The sequence below is a fragment of the Oncorhynchus gorbuscha genome, linkage group LG09 (genome assembly GCF_021184085.1).
Source record: "Oncorhynchus gorbuscha isolate QuinsamMale2020 ecotype Even-year linkage group LG09, OgorEven_v1.0, whole genome shotgun sequence".
Taxonomy (NCBI): Eukaryota; Metazoa; Chordata; class Actinopteri; order Salmoniformes; family Salmonidae; genus Oncorhynchus; species Oncorhynchus gorbuscha.
Genome location: NC_060181.1, coordinates 45484996 through 45512085, shown reverse-complemented (window position 1 = coordinate 45512085; position 27090 = coordinate 45484996). Strand labels below are relative to the sequence as shown.

General features: G+C 44.9%; 1 protein-coding gene across 2 annotated transcripts; it reads left to right on the top strand.

Moving 5' to 3' along the window:
• The first annotated feature begins 969 nt into the window (after positions 1-969).
• Positions 970-26509, top strand: lipea (lipase, hormone-sensitive a). 2 transcript variants are annotated; one of them, XM_046362573.1, is made up of 11 exons: positions 970-1059; positions 15546-15794; positions 16006-16290; positions 16534-16624; positions 17340-17485; positions 17653-17838; positions 17968-18123; positions 18330-18474; positions 18588-18815; positions 18997-19385; positions 25542-26509. In XM_046362573.1, the coding sequence occupies exons 2-11, from the start codon at positions 15555-15557 to the stop codon at positions 25800-25802; spliced, it is 2127 nt and encodes a 708-aa protein (XP_046218529.1). In that variant the 5' UTR covers positions 970-1059; positions 15546-15554; the 3' UTR covers positions 25803-26509. The 2 variants fall into 2 exon arrangements, with proteins under 2 accessions (XP_046218529.1, XP_046218528.1); XM_046362572.1 differs by lacking the exon at positions 970-1059 and adding an exon at positions 11793-11822.
• Positions 26510-27090: the final 581 nt, after the last annotated feature.

Below are 27090 nucleotides of genomic sequence, written 5' to 3'. Positions count from 1 at the left end.
CACACACACACACACACACACACACACACACACACACACACACACACACACACACACACACACACACACACACACACACACACACACACACACACACACACGCGAGATAACATGTGTTGTCGGTATGTGGTAGTCGAGTAGTTGCCTGAAAGCACACACTTAAAGGACAATACTAAAAATGCGCTACTCTATTCTCAGTCAGGCCCATCTTTCCAAAGAAAACACTACTTTATTTTTCCTCTATTTGAGTAAAATAAGTAGTTATTTTGTGATCACAAGAAAATCCTAATAATTAAAGTAAAGATCCCCACAGCCAGGCAGATACATCTGAATGTTCTATCATAAAGTGAGAACAAATCGTTTCCCTGGCTGATATCACTTCTATTTAGAAATACTGTAAGAGTAAACTAGATGACATTCACTGCTATAAACCTGTCTCCAATATAATCGCATAATTTATACAGACCCACCACGGACATTCGTGCGAAAAGGCGATCCCGGCACTGACCGTTGTGTTGTGTTTGTTGGTCTGAGTGGAGTCATTGGAGGAGCGCATATTAATCCTGTAGAATTCATTGCCGCCAGCAGCAGGTAAACGAACGACTACAATGTCACTCAGAAAAACAAATAAGGGCTGTAGAGGTTGTAAAAAATAGTCCTTAAAAAATGAATAGTTCGTGAACTGCACATCATGACTAGCCATATTTAATGACCGTTCTCCTAGCAGCAGGATATTATGGTGGCAGCACTTTAACTGAGACAGGTAAAAAAAAAAAATAAGTATCTCTACAGTCTACTATTCTCAACATTCCAGTGTCAATATTGTATTTGTTCATTATTGGTCATAAATTACGTATTGCCTTTTATTGTTGGCACAATAAAAGTGGATAAATTCAATATATTTTGAATGAGTTATCCATACTTTTTAATACGGGCTTTTCTTTTGAAGGTTTAACATGACAATTCAAACGTGACGTCATCGTTTGTGCTGCTGGCAGAATACTAGTCAGGGTCTGTGAGCGAAGCAGAAACTGTCAGCAGAAGAGAGGATGCGTGCTGGTAAGTTAGTACTAGTCTGTCAAATGCACTATGCTTTGCATGTTTGATAACTGTACATTCACACTTATCTCGTAAACACAAATCGCACGTTAAATTTCGGGTGTCCGTTTGAAGTCGCTTGCTTGTTGTCTGTCAGTCACAATTTCTGCCATAGATAACTTTAGCTGTAGCTAGCATTTTGGCTGCTAAATTCTATGTGGATTTTGAAAGTACGAATTTTAACTATGGATTTACTGCCATTGTCAACATTGATACAGTAAAACAAAACAAAAAAAGTGTAGGTGGACTAATGTAGAGGCCAGTGGTTACCGCTGGGAAAGCTGATGTCGTGCATATGAGTGTCGTGTTCTTGTGAAACCTGATATTTTGGGAGTGAAGTTAGTGTACTGGGTTAGTTGCTATACCACAAATGTCTGGTGACGTCATCAATCAGCTGGTTAGGTTCAAAGGGCTGTTGTTGTTTTTGAGAGCTGGGTCCTAAGTAACTAGATGACAGTGACTTTAATAAAAACTGAAAGGAATTTAAAAAGGCCTTCATGGAAATTGAACAGAGCCCGGTTTCCCAAAAAGCATCCTAAGGCTTCATTCATCGTTAGAAACTTAGTAGGAGCATCATTAGATCCCCGAGCCGTTTCCCATTACTGAAATTGCTCCTGAAAACGCTTGATATTTAAATGGAATTTTAACCTGGGGAAATCTGGGCTTGTTTTCATCATGGGGGTGGGGGACGAAATCTGTAAAGAAATGTAAGACCTTCTATGTGGCATGTTGAGAAGGCTCTGTGTAATACTGATCGCACGACACGTTTGTGCATGTAAATATGGTTGTCCTTGTTCGATAGAGCCATTGGACGTCTTTCAGCGGATTCATTGCTAAATATTAGTGATGCACTGATGACATTTTTTCTGATACCCAATATTTTCCTTGACCAAAAAAACGATACAGATAAAAACAATTGTGCCTTTTTTAAGAATTCTAGTACAGTTAAATATTTCACACACACACAGACGCAGTTGTCAAAGGCACTGCATCTCCGTGCAAGCGGGATCACTACAGTCCCTGGTTCGAATCCAGGCTGTAACACATCCGGGCATAGGGCGGCGCACAATTGGCCCAGCGTCATCCGGGTTTGGCCGGGGTAGGCTGTCATTGTAAATAAGAATTTGTTCTTTAACTGACTTGCCTAGTTAAATAAAGGTTACACACACACACACCACACTGACCAAAAGGTTTGTTGGCATTTACGTATGCCCCCACTACCAGTAAAACATAATCAAGACTTATTTCTTTCACTTACTTGATGTGTTTCGTTGTTCAGTCGTTTCATTATCAACCAGGATTTCATCATACATGTCAAGCAGTGAAGTTTCAGCTTTGTTTGTCCGTGGCCTCTCTTCCTGTCCACTGTCACTGTGTCCGTTTCCATCTTGTCCAGCTGTGTATGTAACATTTCACCTAAACCCTCTTTCTTGTCTGCATCGAGGTAGCGGTCCTTGTAAATAGCATCGAGCATGGTGGCGACACAGTATACGGCACTTTATACACCGAATAACTGGGGCCAAGATGTTTACCTGTTTCTGTGACCGTGACTACAAATACAAAGGAGCCCATTGCATAGCAGGCAAAGAATATGAAGATGCTTCAAATGAAAACTGAGATGACTGTATTAAAAAATAAATACAGGTTACATAGACCATATATAAATGAACTCAGCAAAAAAAGAAACGTCCCTTTTTCAGGACCCTGTCTTTCAAAGATAATTCGTAAACATCCAAATAACTAAACCAATCTTCATTGTGAAGGGTTTAAACACGGTTTCCCATGCTTGTTCAAAGAAACATAAACAATTAATGAACATGCACCTGTGGACTGGTCATTAAGACACTAACAGCTTCCAGATGGTAGGCAATTATGGTCACAGTTATGACAACTTAGGACACTAAAGAGGCCTTTCTACTGATTCAGAACAAAACCAAAAGAAAGATGCCCAGGGTCCCTGCTCATCTGCGTGAATGTGCCTTAGGCATGCTGCAAGGAGGCATGACGACTGCAGATGTGGCCAGGGCAATAAATTGCAATGTCCGTACTGTGAGACCCATAAGACAGCGCTACAGGGAGACAGAACGGACAGCTGATCGTTCTTGCAGTGGCAGACCACGTGTAACAAAACCTGCACAGGATCGGTACATCCGAACATCACACCTGGGGGACAGGTACAGGATGGTAACAACTGCTCGAGTTACACCAGGAACGCACAATCCCTCCATCAGTGCTGAGACTACCGCAATAGGCTGAGAGAGGCTTGACTGAGGGCTTGTAGGCCTGTTGTCTGTTGTCTGTTGAGGACTTGCCTTACATCACCGGCAACAACGTCGCCTATGGGCACAAACCCACCGTCGCTGAACCAGACAGGACTGGCAAAAAGTGCTCTTCACTGACGAGTCGCGGTTTTGTCTCACCAGGGGTGATAGTCGGATTTGCGTTTATCATCAAAGGCATGAGCGTTACACCGAGGCCTGTACTATGGAGCGGGATCGATTTGGAGGTGGAGGGTCCGTCATGGTCTGAGGCGGTGTGTCACAGCATCATCGGACTGAGCTTGTTGTCATTGCAGGCAATCTCAATGCTGTGCATTACAGGAAGACATATTCCTCCCTCATGTGGTACCCTTCCTGCAGGCTCATCCTGTCACAACCCTCCAGCATGACAATGCCACCAGCCATACTGCTTGTTCTGTGTGTGATTTCCTGCAAGGAAGGAATGTCAGTGTTCTGCTATGGCCAGTGAAGAGCCTAGATCTCAATCCCATTGAGCACGTCTGGGACCTGTTGGATCGGAGGGTGAGGACTAGGGCCATTCCCCCCAGAAATGTCTTGGAACTTGCAGGTTCCTTGGTGGAAGAGTGGTGTAAAATCTCACAGCAAAAACAGGCAAATCTGGTGCAGTCCATGAGGAGGAGATGCACTGCAGTACTTAAAGCAGCTGGTGGCCACACCAGATATTGACTGTTACTTTTGATTTTGACCCCCCCCTACCCCTTTGTTCAGGGACACATTATTCCATTTCTGTTAGTTACATGTCTGTGGAACTTGTTCAGTTTACGTCTATTGTTGAATTATATTATGTTCGTACAGATATTTACACATGTTTGTTGAAAATGAACACAGTTGAGTGTGAGGGGATGTTTTAGTCTTTTGCTGAGTTTACATAAAACGAATTAGTTGGAGTTGGAAGTTTACATACACTTAGGTTGGAGTCATTAACTCGTTTTTCAACCACTCAACACATTTTTTGTTAACAAACTATAGTTTTGGGAAGTCGGTTAGCGCATCTACTTTGTGCAGGACACAAGTAATTTTTCCATCAATTGTTTACGTACAGATTATTTCACTTATTCACTGTATCAGTGTATCAGTAAGATGACTGTGCCTTTAAACGGCTTGGAAAATTCCAGAAAATTATGTCATGGCTTTAGAAGCTTCTGATAGGCTAATTGACATAATTTGAGTCAATTGGAGGTGTACCTGTGAATTTATTTCAAGGCCTACCTTCAAACTCAGTGCCTATTTGCTTGACATCATGTGAAAATCAAAACAAATCAGCCAAGACTTCAGAATAAAAATTGTAGACGTCCACGAGTCTAGTTCATCCTTGGGAGCAATTCCCAAACACCTGAAGGTACCACGTTCATCCGTACAAACAATAGTACGCAAGTATAAACACCATGGGACAACGCAGCCGCCATACCGCTCAGGAAGGTGACGCGTTCTGTCTCCTGGAGATGAACGTACTTTGGTGCGAATAGTGCAAATCAATTCCAGAACAACAGCAAAGGACCCTGTGAAGATGCTGGAGGAAACGGGGACAAAAGTATCTATAACCACAGTAAAACAAGTTCTATATCGACATAACCTGAAAGGCCGCTCAACAAGGAAGAAGCCACTGCTCCAAAACTGCCATTAAAAATGCCAGACTTTGGTTTGCAACTGCAGACTGGGACAAATATGGTACTTTTTGGAGAAATGTCTGATGAAACAAAAATAGAACTGTTTGTCCATAATCACCATTGTTATGTAAGAAAATGTGGGAAAAGTCAAGGGGTCTAAATTCTTTCAAATGCACTGTATTGCCATGTTAGTTATTTAACTAGCTAATTGTTTCAATGCATCTTTTAAGTGTGAAATTACAAGACATGTATTTACCTAAGGGTTTTTCCCTGATAACCTCCTTGTTGTAATGTTAGCTAGCTAGGTTAGTTAGTCCCACTGGGCTAGCTGGCTAACGTTAGCTACTGAGTCCTTTTTGTCCAAGATGGAAAAGTTAAGACACACAAAAAAATAAGTTTTTTTTTACACTAGCAAAAAACACTGTTTCCTCTCAGCATTGCTAGCTATCTATCAAACATGTAAGCTTCTAACTGGGATATAAAAAATTATGTACTGTTACTCCAAAACCGTTTGACCAACAGAGAAGCAACATTTACGCCTCCCTCTACACCCCACCTACATGGAATTAATGTGCCAAAACATTACAAACGCAAAAAAGGGCAGCGAAAGCGAAGAGCAGAGTAACTTATTTTAACCATAGATAAGTGGTGTAAAAAGTACCTAATTGTCATACTTGAGTTAAGGAAAGATGCCTTAATAGAAAATTACTCAAGTAAAATTGAGTCACCCAGTAAAATACTACTTGAGTAAAAGTCAGTGTTTGGTTTTAAATATACTTAAGTATTAAAAGTCAAAGTATAGATCATTTAAAATTCTTTATATTAAGGAAACCAGATGGCATCTTAAAAAAAAAAGTTGTTCTCTCAAAAGGGTTGCTTAATATAAAAAGGCACAAAAGTAATTCCATAAGAACTGTGCTGAAATAAAAGTAGGGTATCAAAGAATTTGCACAGCTGTCAGTCAAGCTAAGGACATAATCGAGAATTTATCAGTCATATCTATGCAACCAAGGTTGGTTTGATCTGTTGATTCATGATTCTTAGTACTCTTGTCTTGACTAGGCTTATACCTTTAGGATTTATGACAAGATTGTGTTCATTTTGATAAATGCTGTCAACAGGCTATGTAATCTCATTCATTTGCAAAGTTAAAGTCTGTTTTGTCGGGATAGTTGCATGTTTTAACCTTGGACCTTTGGCACACACAACCAAACCCATCATTAAAAGATAAGTATTTTTTTACAACCACATCTCTCTTTTTTTTTGTAAACCGGGTCCAGACTAGAGGTCGAACGATTTATGATTTTTCAACGCCGATATCGATTTATTGGAGGACCAAAAAAAGCAGATACCGATTTTAATTGATTTATTTATTTTTTATTTATTTTTTGGTAATAATGACAATTACAACAATACTGAATTAAACACTTTACATTACATTACATTTAAGTCAATTAGCAGACGCTCTTATCCAGAGCGACTTACAAATTGGTGCATTCACCTTATGACATCCAGTGGAACAGTCATTTTACAATAGTGCATCTAAATCTTAAAGGGGGGAGGGGGGGTGAGAGGGAATACTTATCCTATCCTAGGTATTCCTTAAAGAGGTGGGGTTTCAGGTGTCTCCGGAAGGTGGTCATTGACTCCGCTGTCCTGGCATCGTGAGGGAGTTTGTTCCACCATTGGGGGGGCCAGAGCAGCGAACAGTTTTGACTGGGCTGAGCGGGAGCTGTACTTCCTCAGTGGTAGGGAGGCGAGCAGGCCAGAGGTGGATGAACGCAGTGCCCTTGTTTGGGTGTAGGGCCTGATCAGAGCCTGGAGGTACTGAGGTGCCGTTCCCCTCACAGCTCCGTAGGCAAGCACCATGGTCTTGTAGCGGATGCGAGCTTCAACTGGAAGCCAGTGGAGAGAACGGAGGAGCGGGGTGACGTGAGAGAACTTGGGAAGGTTGAACACCAGACGGGCTGCGGCGTTCTGGATGAGTTGAAGGGGTTTAATGGCACAGGCAGGGAGCCCAGCCAACAGCGAGTTGCAGTAATCCAGACGGGAGATGACAAGTGCCTGGATTAGGACCTGCGCCGCTTCCTGTGTGAGGCAGGGTCGTACTCTGCGGATGTTGTAGAGCATGAACCTACAGGAACGGGCCACCGCCTTGATGTTGGTTGAGAACGACAGGGTGTTGTCCAGGATCACGCCAAGGTTCTTAGCGCTTTGGGAGGAGGACACAATGGAGTTGTCAACCGTGATGGCGATATCATGGAACGGGCAGTCCTTCCCCGGGAGGAAGAGCAGCTCCGTCTTGCCGAGGTTCAGCTTGAGGTGGTGATCCGTCATCCACACTGATATGTCTGCCAGACATGCAGAGATGCGATTCTCCACCTGGTCATCAGAAGGGGGAAAGGAGAAGATTAATTGTGTGTCGTCTGCATAGCAATGATAGGAGAGACCATGTGAGGTTATGACAGAGCCAAGTGACTTGGTGTATAGCGAGAATAGGAGAGGGCCTAGAACAGAGCCCTGGGGGACACCAGTGGTGAGAGCGCGTAGTGAGGAGACAGATTCTCGCCACGCCACCTGGTAGGAGCGACCTGTCAGGTAGGACGCAATCCAAGCGTGGGCTGCGCCGGAGATGCCCAACTCGGAGAGGGTGGAGAGGAGGATCTGATGGTTCACAGTATCGAAGGCAGCCGATAGGTCTAGAAGGATGAGAGCAGAGGAGAGAGTTAGCTTTAGCAGTGCGGAGCGCCTCCGTGATACAGAAGAGAGCAGTCTCAGTTGAATGACTAGTCTTGAAACCTGACTGATGTGGATCAAGAAGGTCATTCAGAGAGAGATAGCGGGAGAGCTGGCCAAGGACGGCACGTTCAAGAGTTTTGGAGAGAAAAGAAAGAAGGGATACTGGTCTGTAATTGTTGACATCGGAGGGATCGAGTGTAGGTTTTTTCAGAAGGGGTGCAACTCTCGCTCTCTTGAAGACGGAAGGGACGTAGCCAGCGGTCAGGGATGAGTTGATGAGCGAGGTGAGGTAAGGGAGAAGGTCTCCGGAAATGGTCTGGAGAAGAGAGGAGGGGATAGGGTCAAGCGGGCAGGTTGTTGGGCGGCCGGCCGTCACAAGACGCGAGATTTCATCTGGAGAGAGAGGGGAGAAAGAGGTCAGAGCACAGGGTAGGGCAGTGTGAGCAGAACCAGCGGTGTCGTTTGACTTAGCAAACGAGGATCGGATGTCGTCGACCTTTTCAAAATGGTTGACGAAGTCATCTGCAGAGAGGGAGGGGAGGGGGGGGGGGATTCAGGAGGGAGGAGAAGGTGGCAAAGAGCTTCCTAGGGTTAGAGGCAGATGCTTGGAATTTAGAGTGGTAGAAAGTGGCTTTGGCAGCAGAGACAGAGGAGGAAAATGTAGAGAGGAGGGAGTGAAAGGATGCCAGGTCCGCAGGGAGGCGAGTTTTCCTCCATTTCCGCTCGGCTGCCCGGAGCCCTGTTCTGTGAGCTCGCAATGAGTCATCGAGCCACGGAGCGGGAGGACCGAGCCGGCCTGGAGGATAGGGGACATAGAGAGTCAAAGGATGCAGAGAGGGAGAAGAGGAGGGTTGAGGAGGCAGATTCAGGAGATAGGTTGGAGAAGGTTTGAGCAGAGGGAAGAGATGATAGGATGGAAGAGGAGAGAGTAGCGGGGGAGAGAGAGCGAAGGTTGGGACGGCGCGATACCATCCGAGTAGGGGCAGTGTGGGAGGTGTTGGATGAGAGCGAGAGGGAAAAGGATACAAGGTAGTGGTCGGAGACTTGGAGGGGAGTTGCAATGAGGTTAGTGGAAGAACAGCATCTAGTAAAGATGAGGTCGAGCGTATTGCCTGCCTTGTGAGTAGGGGGGAAGGTGAGAGGGTGAGGTCAAAAGAGGAGAGGAGTGGAAAGAAGGAGGCAGAGAGGAATGAGTCAAAGGTAGACGTGGGGAGGTTAAAGTCGCCCAGAACTGTGAGAGGTGAGCCGTCCTCAGGAAAGGAGCTTATCAAGGCATCAAGCTCATTGATGAACTCTCCGAGGGAACCTGGAGGGCGATAAATGATAAGGATGAAAGGGCTGGTAACTGTGACAGCATGGAATTCAAAGGAGGCGATAGACAGATGGGTAAGGGGAGAAAGAGAGAATGACCACTTGGGAGAGATGAGGATCCCGGCGCCACCACCCCGCTGACCAGAAGCTCTCGGGGTGTGCGAGAACACGTGGGCGGACGAAGAGAGAGCAGTAGGAGTAGCAGTGTTGTCTGTGGTGATCCATGTTTCTGTCAGTGCCAAGAAGTCGAGGGACTGGAGGGAGGCATAGGCTGAGATGAACTCTGCCTTGTTGGCCGCAGATCGGCAGTTCCAGAGGCTACCGGAGACCTGGAACTCCACGTGGGTCGTGCGCGCTGGGACCACCAGATTAGGGTGGCCGCGGCCACGCGGTGTGGAGCGTTTGTATGGTCTGTGCAGAGAGGAGAGAACAGGGATAGACAGACACATAGTTGACAGGCTATAGAAGAGGCTACGCTAATGCAAAGGAGATTGGAATGACAAGTGGACTACACGTCTCGAATGTTCAGAAAGTTAAGCTTACGTAGCAAGAATCTTATTGACTAAAATGATTAAAATGATACAGTACTGCTGAAGTAGGCTAGCTGGCAGTGGGTGCGTTGTTGACACTACACTAATCAAGTCGTTCCGTTGAGTGTAATAGTTTCGACAGTGCTGCTATTCGGGGGCTAGCTGGCTAGCTAGCAGTGTTGTTTACGTTACGTTGCGTTAAAAGAACGACAATAGCTGGCTAGCTAACCTAGAAAATCGCTCTAGACTACACATTTATCTTTGATACAAAGACGGCTATGTAGCTAGCTATGTAGCTAGCTACGATCAAACAACTCAAACTGTTGTACTGTAATGAAATGAAATGAAAATGTGATACTACCTGTGAATGCGACCGGGTTGTGAGTCTATTCGGTAGACGTTGGCTAGCTGTTGGCTAGCTGTTGGCTAGCTGTTGGCTAGCTAGCAGAGTCTCCTACGTTAAGGACGACAAATAGCTGGCTAGCTAACCTCGGTAAATTAAGATAATCACTCTAAGACTACACACTCTAAACTACACAATTATCTTGGATACGAAGACAGCAAAGACAGCTATGTAGCTAGCTAACACTACACTAATCAAGTCGTTCAGTTGAGTGTAATAGTTCTACAGTGCAGCTAATCGGTGGACGTTAGCTAGCTGGCTAGTGAAGACTACGTTAGGACGGCGAAATACGATAATTACGCACTTATCTTTGATACAAAGACGGCTATGTAGCTAGCTAAGAAGAAATTGCTAAGATTAGACAAAACAAACCGTTGTGCTATAATGAAATGTAATGAAAAAGTTATACTACCTGCGGAGCGAAATGCGGATGCGACCGCTCGCTCCAACCCGGAACTTTATTTTAAATTAATACATCAATAAAATCAATTTGGCCTCAAATAAATAATGAAACATGTTCAATTTGGTTTAAATAATGCAAAAACAAAGTGTTGGAGAAGAAAGTAAAAGTGCAATATGTGCCATGTAATAAAGCTGACGTTTAAGTTCCTTGCTCAGAACATAAGAAGATCTGAAAGCTGGTGGTTCCTTTTAACATGAGTCTTCAATATTCCCAGGTAAGAACTTTTTGGTTGTAGCTATTATAGGACTATTTCTCTCTCTACGATTTGTATTTCATATACCGTTTCATGTTCTTATAGCCACTTTAGTATTGCCAGTGTCTCACACACTCGCTCCTACCTGGGCTCGAACCAGGAACACATCGACAACAGCCACCCTCGAAGCAGCGTTACCCATGCAGAGCAAGGTGAACAACTACTCTAAGTCTCAGAGCGTGTGACGTTTGAAACACTATTAGCGCGCACCCCGCTAACTAGCTAGCCATTTCACAGCGGTTACACCAGCCTAATCTCAGGAGTTGATAGGCTTGAAGTCATGAACAGCGCAATGCTTGAAGCACAGCGAAAAGCTGCTGGCAAAACGCACAAAAGTGCTGTTTGAATGAATGCTTACGAGCCTGCTGGTGCCTACCATCGCTCAGTCAGACTGCTCTATCAAATCATAGACTTAATTATAACATAATAACACACGGAAATATGAGCCTTAGTTTCCGGATTCGACCATATTAACGACCTATCATCTCAAAAACAAGACGTTTATTCTTTCATTGAAATAGGGAACCGTTACGTATTTTTTTCTAACGGGTGGCATCCTTAAGTCTAAATATTCCTGTTACATTGCACAACCTTCAATGTTATGTCATAATTTCATAAAATTCTGGCAAATTAGTTCGCAACGAGCCAGGCGGCCCAAACTGTTGCATATACCCTGACTCTGCGTGCAATGAACGCAAGAGAAGTGACACAATTTCACCTGGTTAATATTGCCTGCTAACCTGGATTTCTTTTAGCTAAATATGCAAGTTTAAAAATGTATACTTCTGTGTATTGATTTTACGAAAGGCATTGATGTTTATGGTTAGGTACACGTTGGATCAACGACAATTATTTTTCGCGAATGTGCACCGCATCGATTATATGCAACGCAGGACATGCTAGATAAACTAGTAATATCATCAACCATGTGTAGTTAACTAGTGATTATGATTGATTGTTTTTTATAAGAAGTTTAATGCTAGCTAGCAACTTACCTTGGCTTCTTACTGCATTAGCGTAACAGGCAGGCTCCTCGTGAGGCAGGTGGTTAGAGCCCAGCCCCAAGTGAAATTGCAAAACAACATTAACCCTCATTCTGCATGATGAGGATGGTTGAGGTAAGTTTCTCAAATTCCAAAACAAGTGTTTCGACCCTATAACAATACATTTACGTTTAGTTTATTTCTGGTTGTGAAAAAGCAAACTTATGTTTTAATGACGGGTTTGGTTGTGTGTGGCAAAGGTCAAAGATTAAAGCATGCAACTATCCCAAGACTCTTCCTACAAACAGACTTTTTCTAACTGCAAAATAATGAGATTACAAAGCCTGTTGCCAGCATATCAAAATGAACACAATCTTGTCATAAATCCTAAAGGTATAGGCCTAGTCAAGACAAGAGTACTAAGAATCATGAATCAACAGATCTAACCAACCTTGGACTGATACATTTTCTTATGTCCTTAGCTTGACTGACAGCTGTGCAAATTCTTTGATACCCTACTTTTATTTCAGCACAGTTCTTATGAAATTACATTTGTGCCTTTTTTTATATCAAGCAACTTGAATTAGAGAACAACATTATTATTATTATGGCAAATAAAAATGACGATATTGAAAGCCAAACATTAACTCATGTTTTGAGTGCAAAATAAATAATATTGCAAGGAAATCATTTTTAATGGCAAGAACAAATTAATTGTAAATAAATGCAAATATTTCTTTTCCAGTGAAACATTTTGAATCATAACACGATTGTGATGACACTGTTCCATCTTTGGCAGTGGTGTAAAGTACTTAAGTTAAAAAAAATACTTGAAAGTACTACTTAAATAGTTTTGGGGGGTATCTGTACTTTACTATTTATATTTTTTACAGCTTGTACTTTACTGTATTCCTAAGATGTATGTAATTTTTACTCCATACATTTTCCCTGACACCCAAAATTACAAATTACATTTTGAATGCTTAGCAGGACAAGAAAATGGTCTAAAGTACATCCCTGGTCATCCCTACAGCCTCTGATCTGGTCGAGTCACTAAACACATGCTTCGTTTGTAAATGATGTCGGAGTGTGCCCCTGGCTATCCCTAAATAAAAGGTGGAAAAAATTAAATTGATGCCGTCTGGTTTGCTTAATATAATATTTTTAAAATTATTTATACTTTTACTTTGAATACTTAAGTAATTTTACTCGTAGTATTTTACTAGGTGATTCATTTTTACTTGATTCATTTTCTATTTGTTTACATGATTCCATATGTGTTATTTCATGGTTTTGATGTCTTCACTATTATTCTACAATGTAGAAAATGGTTAAAATAAAATAAAAACCTGGAACCTCTCGCTCTCATCCAACACTTCCCACACTGCCCCTACTCGGATGGTATCACGCCGTCCCAACCTTCGCTCTCTCTCCCCCGCTACTCTCTCCTCTTCCATCCTATCATCTCTTCCCTCTGCTCAAACCTTCTCCAACTATCTCCTGATTCTGCCTCCTCAACCCTCCTCTCCTCCCTTTCTGCATCCTTTGACTCTCTATGTCCCCTATCTTCCAGGCCGGCTCGGTCCTCCCCTCCCGCTCCGTGGCTTGACGACTCAATGCGAGCTCACAGAACAGGGCTCCGGAAGGCCGAGCGGAAATGGAGGAAAACTCGCCTCCCTGCGGACCTGGCATCCTTTCACTCCCTCCTCTCTACATTTTCCTCCTCTGTCTCTGCTGCTAAAGCCACTTTCTACCACTCTAAATTCCAAGCATCTGCCTCTAACCCTAGGAAGCTCTTTGCCACATTCTCCTCCCTCCTGAATCCTCCTCCCCCTCCCCCCTCCTCCCTCTCTGCAGATGACTTCGTCAACCATTTTGAAAAGAAGATCGACGACATCCGATCCTCGTTTGCTAAGTCAAACAACACCGCTGGTTCTGCTCACACTGCCCTACCCTGTGCTCTGACCTCTTTCTCCCCTCTCTCTCCAGATGAAATCTTGCGTCTTGTGACGGCCGGCCGCCCAACAACCTGCCCGCTCGACCCTATCCCCTCCTCTCTTCTCCAGACCATTTCCGGAGACCTTCTCCCTTACCTCACCTCGCTCATCAACTTATCCCTGACCGCTGGCTACGTCCCTTCCGTCTTCAAGAGAGCGAGAGTTGCACCCCTTCTGAAAAACCTACACTCGATCCCTCCGATGTCAACAACTACAGACCAGTATCCCTTCTTTCTTTTCTCTCCAAAACTCTTGAACGTGCCGTCCTTGGTCAGCTCTCCCGCTATCTCTCTCAGAATGACCTTCTTGATCCAAATCAGTCAGGTTTCAAGACTAGTCATTCAACTGAGACTGCTCTTCTCTGTATCACGGAGGCGCTCCGCACCGCTAAAGCTAACTCTCTCTCCTCTGCTCTCATCCTTCTAGACCTATCGGCTGCCTTCGATACTGTGAACCATCAGATCCTCCTCTCCACCCTCTCCGAGTTGGGCATCTCCGGCGCGGCCCACGCTTGGATTGCGTCCTACCTGACAGGTCGCTCCTACCAGGTGGCGTGGCGAGAATCTGTCTCCTCACCACGCGCTCTCACCACTGGTGTCCCCCAGGGCTCTGTTCTAGGCCCTCTCCTATTCTCGCTATACACCAAGTCACTTGGCTCTGTCATAACCTCACATGGTCTCTCCTATCATTGCTATGCAGACGACACACAATTAATCTTCTCCTTTCCCCCTTCTGATGACCAGGTGGCGAATCGCATCTCTGCATGTCTGGCAGACATATCAGTGTGGATGACGGATCACCACCTCAAGCTGAACTTCGGCAAGACGGAGCTGCTCTTCCTCCCGGGGAAGGACTGCCCGTTCCATGATCTCGCCATCACGGTTGACAACTCCATTGTGTCCTCCTCCCAGAGCGCTAAGAACCTTGGCGTGATCCTGGGCAACAAACTGTCGTTCTCAACTAACATCAAGGCGGTGGCCCGTTCCTGTAGGTTCATGCTCTACAACATCCGCAGAGTACGACCCTGCCTCACACAGGAAGCGGAGCAGGTCCTAATCCAGGCACTTGTCATCTCCCGTCTGGATTACTGCAACTCGCTGTTGGCTGGGCTCCCTGCCTGTGCCATTAAACCCCTACAACTCATCCAGAACGCCGCAGCCCGTCTAGTGTTCAACCTTCCCAAGTTCTCTCACGTCACCCCGCTCCTCCGCTCTCTCCACTGGCTTCCAGTTGAAGCTCGCATCCGCTACAAGACCATGGTGCTTGCCTACGGAGCTGTGAGGGGAACGGCACCTCAGTACCTCCAGGCTCTGATCAGGCCCTACACCCAAATAAGGGCACTGCGTTCATCCACCTCTGGCCTGCTCGCCTCCCTACCACTGAGGAAGTACAGTTCCCGCTCAGCTCAGTCAAAACTGTTCGCTGCTCTGGCTCCCCAATGGTGGAACAAACTCCCTCACGACGCCAGGACAGCGGAGTCAATCACCACCTTCCGGAGACACCTGAAACCCCACCTCTTTAAGGAATACCTAGGATAGGATAAAGTAATCCTTCTCACCCCCCTTAAAATATTTAGATGCACTATTGTAAAGTGGTTGTTCCACTGGATGTCATAAGGTGAATGCACCAATTTGTAAGTCGCTCTGGATAAGAGCGTCTGCTAAATGACTTAAATGTAAATGTAATGTTAAATGGAATGAGTAGGTGTGTCCAAACTTTTGACTGGTACTGTGTATGTTTTTGGGGGGGTTGTATAAAAGCAAAATTCTCCTTTTCAATCTCCTGCATTTAATCTGTCAAAACTAATATAATGTGGTTATCCAGAAATAAAAGATTTGGTTTATATGTATCTTCTCTCTAGTTTTCAGGTATGGCCTGGAGAGCTGTGTTCACAGCCTTGGAGGCAGTGTGTGAGGAAAACATCACAGCTCTGTCTGGGCCTACCGACTTGCTGTGCGGTAACGCTTCCGGACGCTTGTTGACCTGCATGAGAAAGATTCAGGACCATGGCCGTGCACTCGAACCTGTGGTTGCTGGTTTTACTGCAGTCTACCACCACTATGACTTTGACGCAGATACCCCTGGGAATGGGTATCGCACACTGGTAAAGGTAAGCTATAATAACATAACTTTTTTACTAACCTCACTGCTCAGAATGTCAGTAGTCTAGAAGAACTATCACACAGTGTGATTGTCAAGAGACTGAGACAAGCTAGCAACAGAGGGACAATCTTGGATTATTAATATAATGCAAAACTAGAAATATATTCATTTTATTCGCAATACCAGCTGACAACAAAGCATCCCATCTCATCTCTCAGGTGCTGCAGTCTTGCATTTTGCACATCATCCACAAGGGCCGCTACATTGCCTCTAACTGCCACAGGGCCTTCTTTAGGGCTAACCACAATGCCTCAGAGATGGAAGCCTACTCCAGTGCCCTGTGTCAGCTGCGGGCCCTCCTCTACCTTGCTCAGCGTCTGCTCCACGACAACGGTCATGGGCAACTGTACTCCCTGCAGGATGGAGAGCTGAGCAGGAGGTTTGTGAGGGAGTACACCTCCATGCACAAGGCCTGCTTCTATGGCCGCTGCCTTGGCTTTCAGGTCAGTCATCACCACTTGTTGACTTTGTGGGAGGAGTGGCACATGGATTTCAATATAATGTTGATAAGATATAATTTAGCAATTGGTCATTGTGAATGCTAAGCTTTTCATGACTTGGGAATATACTGAGGGTGGATATACTGTAGCCTCGGCGAGAACCAGGCTTCCCTGACGACGTTTTTGGAGGTATGGCTACGTGAGACCAATGATACTGAAATCCAAATTTTCCCTCCGTCTCCCCAGTTCTCGCCTACCCTTCGTCCATTCCTGCAGACAGTTGTCATAAGCATGGTCTCATTCGGAGAGAGCTACGGAAAACAACAGTCTGGGTTAGGTCAGTCTCTGTAAATGTCTGAATTCTTTGGGCTGTAAGAAGGTGTAAAAACGATATATATTAATTTAATGGAGTACAGGCTTAACTGAATAAACAACACAGACTGAATGCAATGACATTTTATTAAGTAGTTTGAGGAATGGTCTCGTCTCTGAGGGAAGGTCCTCGGAGCCAGATGATGTGATGGTAAGGTAGTCCTATGCACGACTGCTGGCATCAAACCCCTTTTTCTATAATACAGTAAGTAAGAGAACGTGGCTACGTTTGTCACATAAATTCAACCCAAGATTTACGCCTATTGGCTGAGAGCGAGAGGAAGGTGATAATTGCAAAAGTGAGCCTAGCCCATAGGTTAAACAGCAAGCGTGAGGCATATGCATTATTGTGCCGTGCTTATAAGCTACAAGGTAAATGGGTGAATGACCTTCCACACATGGGAAATAGGAAAAAGGAGAAGAAACCAGATGCTAATCTGATGATGATACGTTTGTATTCATTCCCACTATGCCCATAGAATAGGAAACAAAAGTGAATTTATGTTAAGGATGAAGTTAAACATTCAGACCAGCCTTCCTGATTTGAACTTTCATAATAGTACTTGCTGCAATAAACCTGAGTGACTGTAAGATTTGTGGTTATCCTTTGACATTTTAAAAGTTAATTGCATAGTATGCACTGCCCTACAGACTTTGCATACACTCTCCATTTCCCTAAGGCATGGCAGCTTTCTCCTTCCTTACCTCTGCGAAGTATGTCATTGATCCAGAGCTGAGGGGAGCAGAGTTTGAGCGGATCACCCAGAATCTGGACATGAAGTTCTGGAAGTCTTTCTGGAACCTCACAGAATCAGAGCTTCTATCGGTGAGGGCAGAAGGGAGTCGACTAGTAATATGATATTGTATGCAAATAAAGATGTCTTGAATCTCGCAGTCTCTCTTAGATCTCTGTTTCCCTTACTTACTCACTCTTTTCTTGCTCTTCCAAACCTTCTGTTGGTTTGATTGCTTTTAAGACCCTTTCTCCGACAGGGCTTGGCCAGTGTAGCCTCTAACCTAGTGCAGCTGAACCTCACCCTGACCATACCTCCTGAACCACTGCACCTCCCCCTGGCCTCAGACCCCCGTCTCTTTGCCCCTGTGTCCCCTCCGTTGGCCCACTGGGGCCCTGGACCTGTTAATGTGCGGCTCATCTCCTATGAACTTCGAGAAGGGCAGGTGAGCTCTCAGCTGTAACCTCGGTGGTTACTATGTGATGTTTTTATCAAAGTTCTGCACAGTTTAATCATGTTATTGTAAAAAGGGTTACGTTATGACGCAAACATCTAGTTCTCTCTCTTCCTTCAGGACAGTGACGAGCTGTTGGCTTTCTCTCGTACAGAAGCTACCCCCATCTCTGTGTCTTTGGTACCGTTTGGTGCTCAGAAGCACCCTCCCTCCCCCTGGTTGCTGATCCACTTCCATGGAGGAGGCTTTGTGGCCCAGACCTCGAAATCCCATGAGGTATGGTAGGCCAGGAATTGTGATGTGATGCCTGCAATTACTTAAGATAATCAGTCAACTTAGTCTCTCAGTAATCAAGTTAAGTGGGGCTCAGCACTTACCATGAAGTTTACTTTCCTCTCTTTTAACAGTTAAGTTTAATTTTCCTGTCAATCCTCCATTTTCTCATCACTCCATTTGTCCTCCATCCTCCTTTTATTTCCCAGAACTATCTGAAGAGCTGGTCCAAGGATCTAAATGTCCCCATTCTGTCTGTGGACTACTCCCTTGCCCCTGAGGCCCCATTTCCCAGAGCCCTGGAGGAGTGCTTCTATGCCTACTGTTGGGCCCTCAAGAACTGCCATCTTCTGGGTCTGTGTTGTTACTAATGTGTTAGAGTTTAGAACCAAAGAAATTATTGCAGAATTATAACAACCTCCTGTATCAGACCAGCTGGTACTGATTGCTCTGTCCCTCTGCCCCAGGCTCCACGGCTGAGCGTGTGTGTCTGGCTGGGGACAGTGCTGGGGGGAACCTCTGCATCACAGTGTCTATGAGGGCCATAGCCGGCGGTGTGCGTGTCCCAGATGGTATAATGGCTGCCTATCCAGCTACCCTGCTCACCATTGACGCCTCGCCCTCCCGTCTGCTCACCCTCATTGACCCACTACTGCCATTAGGAGTGCTCTCAAAGTGCCTCAATGCCTACGCAGGTAAGGAAGGAAGGATGTGAAATGAATGAGGGTATTAGTCAAAGCTTATGGAAATGAGTTAAAGAGGGGCAAAGAGTGTCTCAGCATTAATAGTGATGCTTTTGTGTGTAGGTATTAAATAACTGTATTGTTTGCCCCCCCCCCCCAATTACCTCATCTTCCTCTTTTCCTTTCTCTCCAGGTGTAGACTCTCAGGCAGTACAGCCCACAGAGGGGACCAGCACATTGAGTGATCTAGGTAGAGACACAGCCTTGCTGATCAGTGACCTCACACACGGGGCATCCAATTGGATCCAGTCATTCCTTCCTGCAGAGGTCCTAGGGTCAGTGTCATCGTCACACCAGCAGTCCCTCGACAACGAGGCCCACTACAGATCAACGTCACCCAGTTCCTCCTCATCCAACTCCTCCTCAGGTCCTAGGGATTACCCAGAAGGTTTTGAGCCCCTGCGCTCTGAGCGCCTCGCTGTGATCCAGACGCCTAGCTGTCCCATCGTCAAGAACCCGTTTGTGTCACCACTTCTATCCCCTGATGACCTACTGAGAGGACTACCGCCTGTACACTTGGTGGTGAGAGGGGGGGGATGTGAAGGGGTGGTTGTGGTGGAGTCAATGCATTTGGAAAAATTGGTGTGGAGGATGGAACAGCCAAGAAAGTAAAAGAGTAGCAGACCTGCCAACATGTACACATTTTGTGTACCATGCACGCAATTTGAGGTCAAAGTACGTCAAAGTACGCTGGTATGAAAAACTAGCCTAAAATACGCAGAAATAGGCTTCTAGTTGGAACATTGTGCTTTCAACCGTCTGAAGTTGGAGCTGAGCCAATCAGAGGACTTGGGCGATGAGAGAGAATCTTTAGCTCTTCGCTCCAGCCTAGTCGTATTACTGTTTTCCTCCCTCGAGCTGGATGGCAGCTCTCCACGTCATTCTTTGATGACACTGATGTGTGAGGAAAAAGGATAAGAAAATGGAGAACAAACTGTTTGTCATACATTTTCCAAAATGTTATGTGTTAAGCACACAACCACTTATTTCGTAGTTAGCTCCTTGACGAATGTAGTTGGCTACTGCGTTTAGTGAACTAGATTTAAGCCAGAACACTTTCTTGCCCACACATGCTTAGGTCTCCAATGGTAGTAGGCGTGAGCACATTGACGGGCAAGGAAACGTGCAGTGTTGCAGTAGTTCAGTGCGCATAACTGTGTGAATGTAAACAGACATGGCAGAGAGAGCTGTTCCGCCAATACCCTCCTTCACAGAAACTGTTATAGATTAGTAGGCCTATTGTAGTTTTATTTTTTATTTCACCTTTATTTAACCAGCTAGGCAAGTTGAGAACAAGTTCTCATTTACAATTGCGACCTGGCCAAGATAAAGCAAAGCAGTTCGTCAGATACAACGACACAGAGTTACACATGGAGTAAAACAAACATACAGTCAATAATACAGTATAAACACGTCTATATTCAATGAGCAAATGAGGTGAGAAGGGAGGTAAAGGCAAAAAAGGCCATGGTGGCAAAGTAAATACAATATAGCAAGTAAAACACTGGAATGGTAGTTTTTCAATGGAAGAATGTGCAAAGTAGAAATAAAAATAATGGGGTGCAAAGGAGCTAAATAAATAAATTAATTAAATACAGTTGGGAAAGAGGTAGTTGTTTGGGCTAAATTATAGGTGGGCTATGTACAGGTGTAGTAATCTGTGAGCTGCTCTGACAGTTGGTGCTTAAAGCTAGTGAGGGAGATAAGTGTTTCCAGTTTCAGAGATTTTTGTAGTTCGTTCCAGTCACTGGCAGCAGAGAACTGGAAGGAGAGGCGGCCAAAGAAAGAATTGGTTTTGGGGGTGACTAGAGAGATATACCTGCTGGAGCGTGTGCTACAGGTGGGAGATGCTATGGTGACCAGCGAGCTGAGATAAGGGGGGACTTTACCTAGCAGGGTCTTGTAGATGACATGGAGCCAGTGGGTTTGGCGACGAGTATGAAGCGAGAGCCAGCCAACGAGAGCGTACAGGTCGCAATGGTGGGTAGTATATGGGGCTTTGGTGACAAAACGGATTGCACCGTGATAGACTGCATCCAATTTGTTGAGTAGGGTATTGGAGGCTATTTTGTAAATGACATCGCCAAAGTCGAGGATTGGTAGGATGGTCAGTTTTACAAGGGTATGTTTGGCATCATGAGTGAAGGATGCTTTGTTGCGAAATAGGAAGCCAATTCTAGATTTAACTTTGGATTGGAGATGTTTGATATGGGTCTGGAAGGAGAGTTTACAGTCTAACCAGACACCTAGATATTTGTAGTTGTCCACGTATTCTAAGTCAGAGCCATCCAGAGTAGTGATGTTGGACAGGCGGGTAGGTGCAGGTAGCGATCGGTTGAAGAGCATGCATTTAGTTTTACTTGTATTTAAGAGCAATTGGAGGCCACGGAAGCAGAGTTGTATGGCATTGAAGCTTGCCTGGAGGGTTGTTAACACAGTGTCCAAAGAAGGGCCAGATGTATACAGAATGGTGTCGTCTGTGTAGAGGTGGATCAGAGACTCACCAGCAGCAAGAGAGACCTCATTGATGTATACAGAGAAAAGAGCCGGTCCAAGAATTGAACCCTGTGGCACCCCCATAGACTGCCAGAGGTCCGGACAGCAGACCCTCCGATTTGACACACTGAACTCAGAGAAGTAGTTGGTGAACCAGGCGAGGCAATCATTTGAGAAACCAAGGCTGTTGAGTCTGCCGATGAGGATGTGGTGATTGACAGAGTCGAAAGCCTTGGCCAGATCAATGAATACGGTTGCACAGTAATGTTTCTTATCGATGATGGTTAAGATATCGTTTAGGACCTTGAGCGTGGCTGAGGTGCACCCATGACCAGCTCTGAAACCAGATTGCATAGCAGAGAAGGTATGGTGAGATTCGAAATGGTCGGTAATCTGTTTGTTGACTTGGCTTTCGAAGACCTTAGAAAGGCATGGTAGGATAGATATAGGTCTGTAGCAGTTTGGGTCAAGAGTGTCCCCCCCCTTTTGAAGAGGGGGATGACCGCAGCTGCTTTCCAATCTTTGGGAATCTCAGACGACACGAAAGAGAGGTTGAACAGGCTAGTAAATAGGGGTGGCAACAATTTCGGCAGATAATTTTAGAGAGAAAGGGTCCAGATTGTCTAGCCCGGCTGATTTGTAGGGGTCCAGATTTTGCTTTCAGAACATCAGCTGAACGGATTTGGGAGAAGGAGAAATGGGGAAGGCTTGGGCGAGTTGCTGTTGGGGGTGCAGTGCTGTTGACCGGGGTAGGAGTAGCCAGGTGGAAAGCATGGCCAGCCGTAGAAAAATGCTTATTGAAATTCTCAATTATGGTGGATTTATCAGTGGTGACAGTGTTTCCTATCTTCAGTGCAGTGGGCAGCTGGGAGGAGGTGTTCTTATTCTCCATGGACTTTACAGTGTCCCAGAACTTTTTTGAGTTAGTGTTGCAGGAAGCAAATTTCTGCTTGAAAAAGCTAGCCTTGGCTTTTCTAACTGCCTGTGTATAATGGTTTCTAGCTTCCCTGAACAGCTGCATATCACGGGGGCTGTTCGATGCTAATGCAGTACGCCATTGGATGTTTTTGTGTTGGTTAAGGGCAGTCAGGTCTGGGGAGAACCAAGGGCTATATCTGTTCCTGGTTCTAAATTTCTTGAATGGGGCATGTTTATTTAAGATGGTTAGGAAGGCATTTAAAAAAAATATCCAGGCATCCTCTACTGACGGGATGAGATCAGGATACCCCGGCCAGGTCGATTAGAAAAGGCCTGCTCGCTGAAGTGTTTCAGAGAGCGTTTTACAGTGATGAGTGGAGGTCGTTTGACCGCTGACCCATTACGGATGCAGGCAATGAGGCAGTGATCGCTGAGATCTTGGTTGAAGACAGCAGAGGTGTATTTAGAGGGGAAGTTGGTTAGGATGATATCTATGAGGGTGCCCATGTTTAAGGCTTTGTTTGGGGAGGTACTTGGTAGGTTCATTGATAATTTGTGTGAGATTGAGGGCATCAAGTTTAGATTGTAGGATGGCTGGGGTGTTAAGCATGTTCCAGTTTAGGTCGCCTAGCAGCACGAGCTCTGAAGATAGATTTTTTTATTTTACCTTTATTTAACCAGGCAAGTCAGTAAGAACAAATTCTTATTTTCAATGACGGCCTAGGAACAGCGGGTTAACTGCCTGTTCAGGGGCAGAATGACAGATTTGTACCTTGTCAGCTCGGGGGTTTGAACTTGCAACCTTCCGGTTACTAGTCCAATGCTCTAACCACTAGGCTACCCTGCCGCCCGGGGGGGGCAATCAGTTCACATATGGTGTCCAGAGCACAGCTGGGGGCAGAGGGTGGTCTATTGCAGGCGGCAATGGTGAGAGACTTGTTTTTCGAGAGGTGGATTTTTAAAAGTAGAAGTTCAAATTGTTTGGGTACAGACCTGGATAGTAGGACAGAACTCTGCAGGCTATATTTGAAGTGGATTGCAACACCGCCCCCTTTGGCAGTTCTATCTTGTCTGAAAATGTTGTAGTTTGGAATTAAAATGTCAGAATTTTTGGTGGTCTTCCTAAGCCAGGATTCAGACACAGTTAGAACATCTGGGTTGGCAGAGTGTGCTAAAGCAGTGAATAGATCAAACTTAGGGAAGAGGCTTCTAATGTTAACATGCATGAAACCAAGGCTATTACGGTTACAGAAGTTGTCAAAAGAGAGCGCCTGGGGAATAGGAGTGGAGCTAGGCACTGCAGGGCCTGGATTCACCTCTACATCGCCAGAGGAACATAGGAGGAGTAGAATAAGGGTACGGCTAAAAGCAATAAGAATTGGTCGTCTGGAACAGAGAGTAAAGGGAGGTTTCTGGGGGCGATAAAATAGCATCAAGGTATAATGTACAGACAAAGGTATGGTAGGATGTGAATACAGTGGAGGTAAACCTAGGTATTGAGTGATGAAGAGAGAGATATTGTCTCTAGAAACATCATTAAAACCAGGAGATGTCATTGCATGTGTGGGTGGTGGAATTAATAGGTTGGATAAGGTATAGTGAGCAGGACTAGAGGCTCTACAGTGAAATAAGCCAATAAACACTAACCAGAACAGCAATGGACAAGACATATTGACATTAAGGAGAGGCATGCTTAGTCGAGTGATCAAAAGGGTCCAGTGAGTGGAGAGGTTGGTTGGGGGTCACAGCGATTTAGACAGCTAGCCAGGCCATCGGTAGCAAGCTAGCATAGGATGGAGGTCTGTTATTAGCCACCTCTTGCGTTCTGTCAGTAGATTAGTGGGGTTCCGTGTGGTAGAGGGGATTAATCCAAATCACAACAAAAACAATAGATATAGTTGTAGAGGCCCAAGAAGAAAACATAATAATAAATAAATTGTCCGATTCTGTCTATTCAGATAGCAGCCGGTAAGACGGCTAACGGTTAGCAAGCCGCAGATGGGCTGTCAGGTAACGTCGCGACGGAGGAGCGAGCCAGATAACTCCTTCGGGTCGATAACGTCAGCAGTCCAGTTGTGAAGGCCCGGTGGGGCTCCGCGTAGGCAGTAAAACGGGTCCGGATAGGTGACTGCAGCCCAGGAGTGATTGATGGAACTCAGGAGTGATTTACGGAGCTGGCTAGCTCCGGAATAATTGATGTTTGCTCCGGAATCGATGAAAGCCGATAGTCACACGGATAGCAGCTAGCTAGCTGTGAGATCCAGGTATGAATGTCCAGAGAGCAGTTGAAATCCAGGGACATGGAGAGAAAAATTGGTCCGGTATGTTCCGTTCCGAGCCGCGCTGCGCTGCGCCGTACAAAACTGGCGATAGATTTTCGAGCCAAAGGATAGCTGATGACCACAAACCGTGGTTAGCTGAATACTAACGATTTGCCAGTAAAGAAGCTAACTAGCTTCTTATTAGATTCTGGATTAGCTTCTGGGCTAGCTTCTGGCTAGCTTCTGGCTAGTTTCTGGTGAGCTTCTTGGAGGATTACAGATTTGAGGTAAATAATACTTTTTTATAAATATAAGTTGGTGAGGCGGGTTGCAGGAGAGTGTTTTGAAGATGAGTTGATGGAAAATAAAATGTACGTGCAAAAGTTGTAAATATATATATATATATATATATATATATATATATACGGGACACGACAAGAAGAGGACAAAAGACGTCTGAACTGCTATGCCACCTTGGAAAGAAGAAGGAAGTTAATCAGTTCTTGATCCTACTTCTTGATATGTCAACAAACAGTAGGCTGCTAATGATAATAATAGTCAGTTCACCAATGACGAAGCACGTTGAATGAATGCTAGCCTAGTAGTCAGACCTAACGTGATGGATTAGATCAGAGATGGAGATCTGAAACAAGTTCCTATAGGCCTAGTTCACTTGTTTCATATTCCATATAGGCTAGAGTAAGCTAGACTACTACATTGGATCCAGTAATTGAATTATTCAGCATTTTCTCCCCAAACAAAATTTGAAAAGTCAGTTTACATTTTCACGAGACTATTCACATCAAGGCTAGAGGTCAACCGATTATGATTTTTCAACGCCAATACCGATACGGATTATTGCCGGACCAAAAAAGCTGATACCGATTAATTGGCCTATTTAAAAAAAATATATATATATATATATAAATAAATAAATAAATAAAATGGAGGAAGAATCTCCAGATTGGCCCTGTAATTCTTACTCCCCTGTCTGTCCCCACAGGCCTCTGCACTGGATGCCTTGTTGGATGACTCTGTGATGTTCGCCAAGAAACTGCGGGATATGGGCCAACCAGTGACCCTGAGAGTGGTGGAGGACCTCCCACATGGCTTCCTCAGCCTATTGGGGCTCGCTAAGGAGACACAGGTGGCCTCAGACATCTGCGTAGCACGAATCAGAGAGGTCTTCCAGCAGCAAACCCCGCCTCCGTGTACTAACAAGCAATCAAAGTTGGAAAGGACCAATCATGGCCCATCAAATTGAGTGGCTGACCAGCTGCCTAATAAAATGGAGGGGAAAGTGTAGTTGTTAGAGTTTGTGGGGAACTGAGGAGTCATGCATGTACAATTTATAAAATGGTGAAGAGGGGGGGGGAATAAACTACGGATGGAAGAAAAAGGGAGGACAGGCCCCTTGATGGGCTTTCCAGATTATTTTACTCAATGGTAGTCTGGGGGGAAAGGCAGTCCTCTAGTCGACTGACAGCACAATATGATCATTCAAAGCACACTGGGGGAAAAGTATGAAATGTAGTGTCCTTTTTAACATTGCAGAAACATAACACAGGGTATGTGAATAAAACCAATGACCAGCGTTGAAAGAAATGCCTTTCCTGGTTGCTATTCTGTCCTTAAGATTTAACCAACCCCTTTGTGATTGTTTTGGCTAAAGCAGAAACAAAATGGCAACCGGCTGCTTAGAAATAGAAGTAATAATCTCTGAATAGACAGATTTGTGTAATCAGAAGTAGTGCCTTTAACTCCAAAACTGTACTGTACAAACAAATCCCTTTATTTGACCTTGCCTGTAACATCGGGTTGAACAACTAATAGGACCTAATGCATGCATACAGTGCCTTCAGAAAGTATTTAGACCCCTTGACTTTTTCAACATTTTATTAGGTTTCCCTCATCAATCTACAGACAATGCTCCATAAAGACAAAGAAAACAGGTTTTTAGAAATGTTACCTAATTTATTTATTTTTAAATGATCTAATTTACAAGTATTCAGACCTTTTACTGAGTACTTTGTTGAAGCACATTTGGCAGCGATTACAGCCTTGAGTCTTTTGGGGAATTACGCTACAAGCTTGGCACACCTGTATTTGGGGAATTTATCCCATTTGTTCTCTGTATATCCTCTCAAGCTCTGTCAGGTTGGATGGGGAGCATTGCTGCACAGCTATTTTCAGGTCTCTCCAGAGATGTTCAATAGGGTTCAAGTCCGGGCTCTGGCTGGGCCACTCAATGATATTCAGAGACTTGTCCCAAAGCCACTTGTTCGTTGTCTTGGCTGTGTGCTTAGGGTCGTTGTCCTGTTGAAAGGTGACCCTTCGCCCCCAGTCTGAGGTCCTGAGTGCTCTGGAGCAGGTTTTCATCAGGGATCTCTCTGTAATTTGCTGTGTTCATCTTTGCCTCGATCGTAACTAGTCGCCCAGTCCCTGCCACTTGAAAACATCCCCACAGCATGAAGCTGCCATGCTTCACCGTAGGGATGGTGCCAGGTTTCCTCCAGAACGTGATGCTTGGCATTCAGGCCAAATAGTTCAAT